Source organism: Danio aesculapii, chromosome 5 (genome assembly GCF_903798145.1).
Source record: "Danio aesculapii chromosome 5, fDanAes4.1, whole genome shotgun sequence".
Classification (NCBI taxonomy): Eukaryota; Metazoa; Chordata; class Actinopteri; order Cypriniformes; family Danionidae; genus Danio; species Danio aesculapii.
In genome coordinates this window covers 65,640,157-65,653,859 of record NC_079439.1, presented here as the reverse complement: position 1 = coordinate 65,653,859, position 13,703 = coordinate 65,640,157, and the positions used below count along the sequence as shown (strand labels likewise).

The following is a 13,703-nucleotide window of genomic DNA, read 5'->3' as shown; positions in this document are numbered from 1 at the left end:
ACAACCTACAAAATTTCAGCTTATTTATTTTTTTGCTTCTCTTGATTTTTCCTCTTTTTTAAATTTGTACTTAATATTTTTCTGTAAATTTGGTTGTACTAGTTTTTGGATCATTATCATAAGTTATTTTGTTAGATAAGCTCCAGATTGACTTTAGTACTGACTTAAAAATAAATATTGAAAAAAATAAATAAATATAATAAAAATAAACATATATATATATATATATATATATATATATATATATATATATATATATATATATATATATATATATATATATATATATATATATATATATAGTTCATTCAAATCATTTTAAGGTCAAAATTATTAGCCCCTTTAAGCTATATATTTTTTTCGATAATCTACAGAACAAACCATTGTTATACACTAACTTGCCTAATTACCCTAGTCTGCCTAGTTAACCTAATTATCATAGTTAAACCTTTAAATGTCACTTTAAGCTGTATAGAAGTGTCTTGAAAAATATCTAGTCAAATATTATTTACTGTCATCATGGCAAAGATAAAATAAATCAGTTATTAGAAATGAGTTATTAAACCTATTATGTTTAGCAATATGTTGAAAAAATCTTCTCTTTGTTAAACAGAAATTAGGAGAAAAAAAAAAACAGGGGCGCTAATAATTCTAACTTCATATGTATATATATATATATATATATATATATATATATATATATATATATATATATATATATATATATATATATATATATATATATATATATATATATATATATATACACACAAAATTTTTCATTCCTGTACAGGAGATGAGATGTTATTATGTGCCACCTTTTGTGCAGAAATATAAAATATATTTTCAGAACAATCAATATCAATTTATATCAAAGTTTCCAAAAACAACAAATAGTTCAAATATAATAGTTATTAAATAGTTAAAGCACTAAATCTGGCATATAATAAATACTGATACCTAAATAAGAGGTTTACGGTAATACAATGTTACAATCTATAAGCCTAACCACACTCATTTAATATTTAGCAACATGGTAGGTAGTCTATTTAGCTACTATGATACTACAAAACTAAGTCGAAAAATTAAGATATTTGCATAATTTAATATATTCAAAACTGACTTTTTCCGGGTCTGAGTGTACCCTGTAAATAATAAACATGTTTGTATTTTAACTAGAAAATTAACAAAAAGAATAAGAAAAAAAGGTCAGTCAAGTAGATGGTTCCTATCACCTCTGTCCCAGAAACTAACACCTTGAAATGAAAAAATAAAGGTTAAAAATAACCCATCAAAAGACCAAATATGTTTAACTCAACCATTGGGTTAAATACATAACTCAATGTTTTTAGTGTACGATACTGGCTATAAGTCGAAAAATTATTTGCATAGTTTAGTATACTCAAAATGGACTTTTCCCAAGTCGGAGTGGATATTTGATATTACATTTCAATTAACATGCCCTGTAAATAATAAACATTTTGGTATTTTAACTAGAAGATGAACAAAGAGAATGAGAAAAAAGCACAGTCAGGTCAACTCTAGCCAGATGGTTCCTATCACCTCTATCCAAGAAACACCGTAAAACGAAAAAAAGAAAAAGAAAAATCACCAAACTAAATAAAAATGTAATAAATATAACAAAATTGTACACTCCTGTACAGAAGATGAGATGTTATTATCTGCCACCTTTTGTACTTCTACACTAAAATGCATATGTGCAGTAACATTTTAAGAAAAGAATGACATCTATAATGCACAATATAAAAAAATCTATATCAAAGATGCCAAACACAACAAATAGTTAATATATAATGTAGTATAGTTATGAAACAGTTGCATAAAATCTGATATATAAGAACTAACAATACCTATATAAGAGGTGTATGGTAAAACAATGTTACAATAACTCATATGATAAAACATGGTAGCTATCCTATTTAGTACGGTTAAGTTATTTAATAAATAATACAATATATGTTAAAAATAACTCAACAAAGCACCAAATATTTAACTTAACTGGTTGAGTTATTATTAAATAGCCCAATAAAGATTAAAAATAACCCAACAAAGCATCAAATATGTTTAACTCAACCATTGGGTTAAAAAATAACGTTTTTAGAGTGTACGATACTACCAGGCTAACAGTCGAAAAATTCAGATGTTTGTATTGTTTAATATATTAAAAACTGACTTTTTCGAAGTCTGAGTGGATATTTTATACCACATTTCAATTAACATACAGTGTAAATATTAATTATGTTTGTATTTTAATTAGAAGATGAACAAAGAGAACGAGTAAAACTCACGCCAGTGCTCCTGTCCGGCACACCCGGAGGTGCCACGCTTAATTTGGTGCTATTCAGACCTACTAGAGAGGGCAAGGTTTGCGACATCCAGTTGGTGATCATCGCCATCGTGCTGAGCACTACTCCAATTTTCAGCAAAGGCACCGACATCTCTGCTCTCCTCTTTCCCAGTATCCTTCATTATACACATTCCAGTGGAGAGCTGTGCGGGTAACCTGCGCGGCTGAATGGGGTTACGCGCTCCTGCGAAGCTCCCGGTGTAAATAAATTCATCTCAGGCATTTCTACGCGCACCATACTATACAGCGAACTTTATAATTGCGCTTTGTGAGGATGAGAGCTGCTCTGTCTTCTCTCTCCACGCGAATAATGACGGCAGTTCGGCGGAGCATCTCGTCTCATTGGTTCCGCGCCCCGCCCACCCGCTCGCTATACTGCTGAAATATTCATAAATATCACTAAAGCCTCCTCCCGGCGCTTGACGCACGGACATACTAAATCACTTAGCACCTACAAAGTTTTCTCGTGGTCTCACGATACACACGCTGTCGGCAGTATTTAAAAGACAAGACTGCTTTTAAAGCCTTAAAGAGGATTAATTCCAGAGGGATGTCTTAATATGTAATAACCTAAAAAATGAATACTTGAAAAATGATAATAATGCGTTATTATTAGGGCTGGACAATATTGGAAAAAATCTGACATTGCGTTATTTATATTTTCTGCAATATACAGCTGAAGAATTACTAGCCCTCCTGAATTATTAGCCCCTTTGTATATATGTTTTTCCCAATTTCTGTTTAACATAAGATTTTTTTAACACATTTCTAACATAATACTTTTATTAACTCATTTCTAATAACTGATTTCTTTTATCTTTGCCATGATGACAGAACATAATATTTGACTAGATATTTTTCAAGATACTTGTATGTTATGGTTATTGGGCAAATCGTAGTATGATGATGGTTTGTTCTGTAAACAATTGAAATAAAAATATTGTATAAGGGGGGTTATAATATTGACCTTAAAACGGTTTAAAAAAATTAAAAACTGCTTTTATTCTAGCCAAAATAAAACAAATAAGACTTTTTGCGGAAGATAAAATATTATAGGAAATACTGTGAAAAATTCCTTGCTCTCTTAACCATCATTTGGGAAATATTTGACAGAAAAAAATTCACAGGAGGGCTAATAGTTTTGACTTTAACTGTATATTGCCATAAAGGGACTAAGCCGAAAATAAAATGAATGTATATTGCAACATACCATTATACCAGATAACTTTAACAGCTCCGTTTGGAAATAATTTATTAGTTCAGGGTTTCTGCAGGTTTTTAAGACTTTTTAAAGACAATTATGAAGGAAATTTTATAAATGCTAAGGATTTTTTTTTTTTTTTTGGAATATCACAGTTTGAATATATTTTGACTTGCTCTATCAAAAAAATATGACAATTTAATGCATTTAATGATACAATAATAATAATTTTGTTTGAATATTTTTTTTAGTTAATTTTCAAGTATATCCATTCACAAACCCTATAACCCTTGCCAAGAATAGCTGTCAATTACTTCAGTCTATAATAATAATAATAATAATAATAATAATAAAATAAAATAATAATAATAAAAATAATTTAAGAGGGCTAATAATACTGACCTTAAAATGGTTTAAAAAAACAGCTTTTATTCTAGCCAAAATAAAACAAATAAGATTTTCTCCAGAAGAAAAAATATTATAGGAAATACTGTGAAAAATTCCTTGCTCTCTTAACCATCATTTGGGAAATATTTGACAAAGAAAAAAAAATTCAACAGGAGGGCTAATAATTTTAACTGTATATTACGATATAAATATCATTTTACCAGATGACTTTACTAGCTCCGTTAAGAAATAATTCATTCAAATTTAGTGTCAGGGTTTCTGCAAGTTTCACCAAGTTAAATTTAAGACTTTTAAAGACATTTTTAAGACCATTATTAATGAAATTTTAGACTTACACAGCGCTAAATGCTAAGGATATTATTTTCCGAATATCCCAGTTCGAATAGATTTTGACTTGCCTTATCAAAAAATTATTACAATTTATTACATTTAATAATACAATAATAATAAAAGTTTTGTTTGAATATTTTATATATCCATTCACAAACCCTATAACCCTTAGAATAGAACAAAACAATTACTTCAGTATACAACAATAATACACTGTAAAACCCAAAAAGTTAAGGTAACTCAAACCATTTGAGGAAACCGATTTCAACAAGCCATTTAAGTTCAAAAACTAATCCAAATGAGTACTGTGAACTTTATCCATTTGAGTAAACGAAGCAATTTGAGTACAGTAAAACCCAATAAATTAAGAGAACTCAAACCAACTGAGTACTGTAAAACCCAATAAGTTAAGTCAACTCAAAAAGTTTGAGGAAACCGATTGCTACAAACCATTTGAGTTAAAAAAAACTAATCTATATGAGTACTGTGAACTTACCCCATTTGAATTGAAGTAATGAGGTATTTAATTAACTCATTACCTCCAACACAGCTCAAAACTCTTTTCAAATGAGTAGAATTAACTTTCAGTCAATTTTGAGTTAACTACGCTCATTTGATAGTTTTACAGTGTAATAATAATAACAACAACAACAATAATAATAATAATAATAATAATAATAATAATAATAATAATAATAATAATAATAATAATAATAAAATAATTTAATAATAAAAAATAAAGGTCAGGCCAGTATCCTCAGCAGTAAATTAACAGAGAACTTTTAAGCAAATGTTACTGTAAGTAAAGTAATGAAATGCTATTTTTAAATAAAAAGTTAAAAGATTTATTGAGAGACTGTTGGTGATTGTTTGGGTGTTAATGGCCAGATTGGGTAGCTACACATTTTACAAATGAAAATTAAGACCTGTTAAAAAGATTTAAGACCTACAACACAACATTTCAGCAGATTTAAGACTTTTTAAGGCCTACAATTTTCCTTTTGACATTTAAGACATTTTGGGACTTTTTAAGACCCTGCAGATATAGTTTGATTTGCATCAAGATTTCATAATAAATAATAAATAAATAATAAATCAAGATAAATACAACAGATCAAAGACACAAGTCAAATAAACAGTGCAATAATTAAATGTAAAATAGTACTCTTCATCATGTTAACAATTCTATAATTTTAACCTTTATTGAAGTTACAAACTATAAAAAATTCTTGTCTCTAAATGCTTTAAACTCTGCTGAAATCCTCACACAATGACAAGCCTTTAAAAAAACACATGCAAATGATAAATTTATATATTTTAAAATTTAGATTAATTTATACGTTTTAGTTGTGCATGGCTAATAGTGAAAATATTAACTCAACACTGCGGATCCTGTGATGTGACTATTGTGTATGTGCACATTGCAATATCGAAACGATATACAGTTGAAGTCAGAATTATTAGCCCCCCTTTGATTCTTTTTCTTTTTTAAATATTTCCCAAATATGTTTAACAAAGCAAGGACTTTTCACAGTATGTCTGATAATATCTTTTCTTCCAGAGAAAGTCCTATTTGTTTTATTTCAGCTAAAATAAAAGCAGTTTTAAATTTTTTTAAAAACATTTTAAGGTCAAAATTATTAGCCCCTTTAAGCATTTTTTTTCCAATAGTCTACAGAACAAACCATAGTTACGCAATAACTTGCCTAACTCGCAGCTGAACTATCATAGTACGATGCATCTTTTGGGAAAAGAACGATGTAGTGACGAGAAAAACGCGTAGTTTCTGTGGCAGATCCATTGCTTGAACCACGTTAGTTATACCGTAAAACGCCCATAATGATGCTCTAAACGGGGTGGAGTAACTGCTTCTTTAGAGAAGAACCCTATCATTTCTTTGTGCAAATTATATTGTTTTACACAAACAAGCAAATAAAATAAAATCCAATATTAGATTTGGTAGTGGAATTTGAAATGGATTAAATTAATTTATTTCCTCAAAATTCTACACACTATACCCCATAATGACAATGTGAAAAAAGATTCTTTTTAATTGTTGCAAATTTATTAAAAATAAAAAACATGAAACATCACATGTACATCAGTATTCACAGCCTTTGCAGTGAAGCTCTAAATTGAGCTCAGGTACATTCTGTTTCCACTGATCATTCTTGAGATGTTTCAGCAGCTTAATTGGTGTTCACCTGTGGTAAATTCAGTTGATTGGACATGTTTGAAAAGGCATACACCTGTCTATATAAGGTCCCAGGGTTGACAGTGCATGTCAAAGCACAAATCAAGCATGAAGACAAAGGAATTGTCAGGAGACCTTCGAGACAGGAATGTCTTGAGGCACAAGGCTGGGGAAGGTTACAGAAACATTTCTGCTGCTCTGAGCACAGTTCCAGTGAGCACAGCGACATCCATCATTCATAAGTGGAAGATGTTTGGAACAACCAGGACTCTTCCTAGAGCTAACCGGCCACCTTAACTGAGTGTTTGGGGGAGAAGGGCCTTAGCCAGGGAGGTGATCAATAACCTGATGGTCACTCTGTCTGAGCTCCAGCCAACTTCTGTGGAGAGAGGAGAACCTTACAGAAGGACAACCATCTCTGCAGCAGTCCACCAATCAGGCCTGTTTGGTACAGTGGCCATATGGAAGCCACTCCACACCTGGAATTTACCAAAAGGCATCTGAAGGACTCTCAGACCATAAAAAACAAAATTCTCTGGTCTGATGAGACTAAAATTTTACTCTTTGGAGTGAATGCCAGCCGTTACGTTTGGAGAAAACGAGGCACCGCTCATCACCATGATCATATACCATCCCTAGAGTGAAGCATGGTGGTGGCAGCATCATGCTGTAGGGATGTTTGTAGCAGCAGGAACGGGAAGACTAGTCAGGATAGAGGGAAAGATGAATGCAGCAATGGACAGAGACATCCTGAATGAAAACTTGCTTCAGAGTGCTCTTGACCTCAGACTGGGGCGACGGTTCATCTTCCAGCAGGACAATGACCCAAAGCACACCGCCCAAATATCAATGGAGTGGCTTCACAACAACTCTGTGAATGTCCTTGAGTGGCCCAGCCAGAGCCCAGACCTAAATCCTATTGAACATCTCTGGAGAGATCTGAAAATGGCTGTACGCCGTCGCTTCCCATCCAACCTGATAGAGCTTGAGAAGTACTGCAATGAGGAATGGGCAAAAATTCCCAAAGACAGGTGTGCCAAGCTTGTAGCATCATATTCAAAAAGACTTGAGACTGTAATTGCTGCCAAAGGTGCATCAACAAAGTATTGAGCAAAGGTTGTGAATACTTCTGTACATGTGATTTTTCAGGTTTTTTATTTTTAATAAATTTGCAACTATTTAAAAAAAATATTTTTTCACATCGTCATTATGGGGTATTGTGTGTAGAATTTTGAGTAAATAAATGAATTTAATCCATTTTGGAATAAGGCTGTAACATAAAAAAATGTGGAAAAAGTGAAGCGCTATGAATACTTTCCACATGCACTGTAAATTGGCCATAGTGTATGATTGTGTGTATCGGTGTGTATGAGAAGGGCATAAAAACATATGCCAGAATAGTTTTCATTTCATTCCTCTGTGGCGACCCCTGATAAATAAGGGATTAAGCCAAAGGAAAAATAATGAATGAATGTTGCCCGATGTTTACAACATTCTTAAAAGTAATATTTTTTTTGCAGTGATGCTATAGAAAAACCTTTTTTTGGGGTTCCACAAAGAACCATTCAGTGATTTATATAATTAAATTATTTTTGATAAGTGAGAAGAACACTAAAAACAAACAACCTTATCTCACGTTTAAGAATCTTACCCGACAAGGACAAGTTACAGTTAGAAGTCAGAATTATTAGCCCCCATTTGAATTTTTTTTTTTCCTTTTCAAATATTTCCCAAATGATGTTTAACAGAGCAAGGAAATTTTCACAGTATGTCTAATAATATTTTTTCTTCTGGAGAAAGTCTTATTTGTTTTATTTCGGCTAGAATAAAAGCATTTTTTTAAGTTTCCATTTTAAGGTCAAAATTATTAGCCCCTTTAAGCTATATATTTTTCTACAGTCTACAGAACAAACCATCATTATACAATAAATTGCCTAATTACCCTAACCTGCCTAGTTAATCTAATTAACGTAGTTAAGCCTTTAAATGTTACTTTAAGTTGTATAGAAGTGTCTTGAAAAATATCTAGTAAAATATTATTTACTGTCATCATGGCAAAGATAAAATAAATCAGTTATTAGAAATGAGTTATTAAAACTATTATGTTTAGAAATGTGTTGAAAAAATCTTAATAAAATAAACAGAATAAAATAAACAGGGGGGAAATAATCCAGGGGGGCTAAAAATTCTGACTTCAACTCTAAATAATGTTTATTTTAAAGAGTGTATCACTGCTCATCGCCTAAATACAGAATACAGCATGCAGTAGACAGAATACACATTATTTATGTTCTAGAATAAAATAACCACGATTTGCAATGCTCTCTGATCATATCATTAAACTCTAAACTATCAGCAGATGTGAGATTAAAAAGATAACTCACTCATGCACACTTTTTATTCACGAGCCAGTTCTGAACAGGGGATTTTATCAGGATTTTATCATTCACTCTTTCTTAAATTGACTTGACATTATTTAACCAACAGAGGGCAGTGCAGGTTTCATTCTCATTTAAACATTTTTTTTCTTAGACTAAAGTTCCAATCAGTCCCCACCTCCACCTGCACCCCATTCCCAAATACACCACTTTATTTTCCAATCAGACATCTTTAGTTCACATACTGTAGACACATTCCTAATGAAGTGCAGACAAATTAGCTCTCACAGCCAGACTCTTCTTTCACACAGAATGAGTCTGAGCTCATCCTCATATCCCTAATTACCTGTCCTTTTTCATGCACTTTTCAGATTACACATACACTCTCGAAAATAAAGTTACAAGAGCTGTCACTGTGGTGGTACCTTTTCAAAAGAAACACATTTGTACCTAAAGAGTCCACAATGGTACATCAAAAGCTTATATTTGTACCTAAACATTAAAAGAGGTACACTTTTGTACTTTTTAGGTACTAATATGTACCCTTGAGGTACTAATAGGGACCCTTTAGATACAAACGTGTAGCTTTTAAAAAGGTGTATTTATATATGTATTTATATAACATCAAGTCTCTCACAATATATGCAATAAAAGACACACTTTTAGGTGCTAATATGCTTTTTTTAATGCACTTATATGAACCATTTAGGGTTAAATAAGTAGCTTTTGTACTTTAGCTGCAGCATTGTGTCAGCTGTCTCCTGAAAATAAAACTGGTTTTATTAAAATATTCAGTCATCACCCCCTTCAACCCATTTACATCAATTTATTCTAGCAAAACTGATTATTAATATGGGTTAAATAAGGTAGAACAGGATATTTATAGTAACAATAGCAGGTTAAGTCATTTTTAAAATCTTTAAAATCGCACATATTCATTGCACTGATTCATTCATTTTGAATTGTACATATACATTTGTAATTATGTACATACTCACTGTATATACATTTGCAATTATGTTCATATGTATCTGCACACTTCAAATTATTAATAGCAATCTGTACATATATTCATCTGTTGTAAATCTGCTAATACAACCTGTAAACCTATATATAGTTTTTCTATAACTGCACTTTATAACTTATACCTGTATCCTGCACTTGCTGCTTTTGCACTCCTGATTAGACCTAAACTGCATTTTGTTGCCTTGTACTTGTACATATGTGATGACAGTAAAGTTGAAATTAATCTAATCTAATCTTTAAGCAATTATTAATAATGGGTGAAAGACTTAATTTGAAAAATTAAGTACATACTACCTAAAATGTTTCACATCTTGAAAAAAAAATTGTATTCTTTAATATGGAGTAATACTAACTCTATAGTTATGATATTGTAATTGTAGGGATGGAAAAATGTATCACATCAACCACAGCTTTTATTACATCATTCAAGAAATTTTTTCTTTCTCCCAGTAATTCATAATTTGGTACAAAATACAATCATCACAGGCACTAGTTTCAGATTTTAAAAGAAATCTGGCACCATTTGTGTAAGTGTTTAAATTATTTTACTATTATTAAGTGAAAACTGAAATAATAATAATAATAATAATATGAAATAACATATTTGGTTTTGCAGTTTGCATGTTCGGGTTCCTCCGGGTGCTCTGACTTCCCCCACAGTCCAAAGATAGGTGAATTAAAAAAGCTAAATTGGCAATAATGTAAGAGTGTGTGTGAATAAGAGTGTGTATGGGAGTTTCCCAGTAGTTGGTTGTGGCCGGAAGGTCATTCGCTGTGTAAAACATATGCTAGAATTGTTGTCAGTTCATTCTGCTGTGGCGATTCTGCTGAGAAATCAGTAACTAAGCCGAAGGAAAATGAATAAATGAATGACATTTGGTTTCTTGTGCAAAAACAACTCACAATGAATACAAAAAGAGCCTAAATGATTATACACTCTCAGAAATAAAGGTACAGGAGCTGTTACTGGTGCAGTACCTTTTTAAAATAGATATTTGTACCCAAATAGTCCACAGTGGTACCTAAAAGGTGTTTATTAGTACCCAAATGTACCTAAAATGACCATGAAAGGACCCTTCAGGTCCAAATATGTTCCTTTTGAAAAGGTACTGCCCCAGTGACAGCTCCTGTACCTTTATTTCTGAGATAGGGATGAACAATCATTGCATTATATTGTGATTTTCATCGATTTAAAATTACACACAAGGCACTTATAGTTTCAGAAAACTCAGTTAAATGAATCATCCAATAAATCACAGTTCTAGCAGGAGTTAAAACATGTTTTACGCAAAACAGCTAGTGGAGGACATAAAAAAGGAGCCTGAATGAATGTGCTAATTCAATTTCCTGTAAGTCTAATCACCTTGCCCCTTTCAATTGTTATTACAATTTGATGAACTCACCAGCAGAGATTTTCCCACAATAATGTCAGAGGCTTAAGGGAAAACTCATTTCTGAATAGAGAGAGCATCGTCGTGGAGTGTGGAGAAAGCAATTCACTTGCTATTCTCGTCTTCAAAGTGAGATTGTAGAGTGTCAGAGACAATCACAGCGTGTGGATAATGAGAATACACTGCACAAGCAAACCCCACAGTGCTTTATCGTCAAGAACAATCATACAGATGATAAAACCCATCTCTCTCGCACTGCTAAAATGCATTTATCCTCAACCACCAATTCACAATAAAAGTTACTATAAAATAACCCTTCTAGCCATGTGCCGCTATAAACCTCAAGCTAGAAGAATACCCCGTTGTGATTTTGTCTTCTATAATCATATTAGTATTAACAAACAGATTAATAATCACAAAATAAGCTTATTTATGAGCATATCTGCCTAATTATCCCGCTGAAAATGGCGTTTGTAAACCTACTTGGGTGAGTTCGGTGCCCATCAGCACCAGGAGGGTGAGACTCAGGAGCTTGTTTGCAGGCTGCATCTTCCGCCGCCGATGCCACCTGATCCGGGGATACAAAAAATCACATGCAAGGCTGTTTCTCCCGTGCAGCTGTCCGGCTCGATGCTTCCTCTTGAACGGATCTTAACCCAATGTGTTTTAATTCAGCGCCAGAATGAGGTGAAGATGAGATTTGGGATGGTTTTGGCTTTGCATTGTTTTTTCTTAGCTCATCTCAGCTTCTCGACGCTTCCTCTCTGGACCCGATCGCGAATGAACAGGGATGAACGGGGAAAGCGCCGTAAATATTACTTCATCACTAGGACAAACTTGGCTGGTTAATACGAGAGGGAGTAGGTGTGGGCAGGAAATTTGACAAGCGGGGCCAAGCGGCGGTGCTGAACCGGATGTGACACGGGATGACGGGGAGAAATTCGAAAGAAAAGCGCACCGAGGGAGCGGAGGAGCTGCGGGAGTTCGAGCAGGAGACCGTGATCTGATCTGCTCTCGAGGCTGGACTTGAGCTCTCAGTGCATTATTAGGACAATGATGAGGGTAATACAATACAGTATACTCGAGAATAATAAATACCAGGCAGGAGAGGCGAGGAAGACCGCGTCCTCCTTCAGCATCACAATGCAAAACAACTCAAAGCTGAAACAAGATTATATTAATCGATCAGAAAAACTTTACACTCAAAAATTACGTTTGCTGTTTGTTTAAGTTACATATTTAAAATTAGCTGAGTCAACACAATTCTTGAGTTTTTTGGGACAACTTAAGTGTTTTATATAACGATTCACCTGACTCACGATTCGATTCACGATTCTAAACAAAATTATTTGAAACAAATTTAAGGTGAAGAGCCCTTTCCATTTTTCTAAATGTGGCACATTTTTTGCAAAATAATGTATTTTCTGCCATAATCAAATATCTATTTTAAAAACTAATAAAAAAGAAGAATACAAACTAAAGAAGACTCATTAATATAAACAAACTAAAACCGTGACTGTGCTGGGATTTTACATTTTTTTAAATAAATATCTGGTTTAGGAAAGGCTTTCCTAAAAGCTGAGGTCTTTGCACATTTACAATGCCCCCTGCTGAAAAAAAAAAACCCTCTTTCAAGGGGACATAAGCAGGTCGCACACCAGAAGCGCCGCTCAGCACCACAACACGGCACGCACATGACAGTTAAAAGTATCACACACCAGACACGCACATTCGCATGATATTTAACATGAAACTAATCAGATGGCGCTCTGTGGGGCGGCAGGATTATGAACAGTGTCCTGAGTCGTGGCTCAGGTAACCTGATAGAAACCTTTGCGGCAAGTCGGCGGTTGTCATTGTCACCAAATATAAATCAGAGGTAAGACATTCTCATACATATCCGTTGCCTAGAATTATACATTATAAGCTTTACATTATAGAAAGAAATAACAGATAAACCAAGACTGCAGTTCTGTCAGTTTTCCTAACGGATAAACAGCTCTCGTTATTAGTTAGCATGCTTTCACTTTTGTATTCGTCATGAAACGCACATTTACAGGTAGGAATGGCATCCCGCCCTACTCATAATTATCTCTTCATATAGCTGTATATGCCTATTACATATATAATACACTGTGATATATCCAGGCTCAGATTGTATTGCTTTCTCACTACAATCAATCCATTCCAGAGTACGTTTCAATCGAGCCGAGATCACCTCATTCAGGTGATCACGGACCGATTGTTTTGGCTAAAAAATATATATTTTTAAATATAAAATATTAAAATATATATTTTACGTGATAAATAATAATATTATTACTAATAATAATTATAATTAGTAGAAGTAGTAGTAGTAATAGTAGTAGTAGTAGTAGTAATAGTAGTAGTAGTAGTAGTAGAAGTA

The 13,703-nt window shown here is 32.9% G+C and overlaps 1 protein-coding gene across 2 annotated transcripts in view; it reads right to left on the bottom strand.

The window, feature by feature from the left end:
- olfm1a (olfactomedin 1a) overlaps positions 1-12,331 on the bottom strand; it is a 52,044-nt gene extending 39,713 nt beyond the window's left edge. Inside the window, exon 1 of one of the 2 annotated variants that reach the window (XM_056458711.1) lies at positions 11,780-12,331. In XM_056458711.1, the coding sequence (XP_056314686.1) occupies positions 11,780-11,845 (66 nt within the window). In that variant the 5' untranslated portion in view covers positions 11,846-12,331. Of the gene's footprint in view, positions 1-2,309; positions 2,661-11,779 lie in introns of those variants that run through there. The other variant, XM_056458710.1, reaches the window with a different exon arrangement.
- Between the last annotated feature and the right edge of the window lie 1,372 nt (positions 12,332-13,703).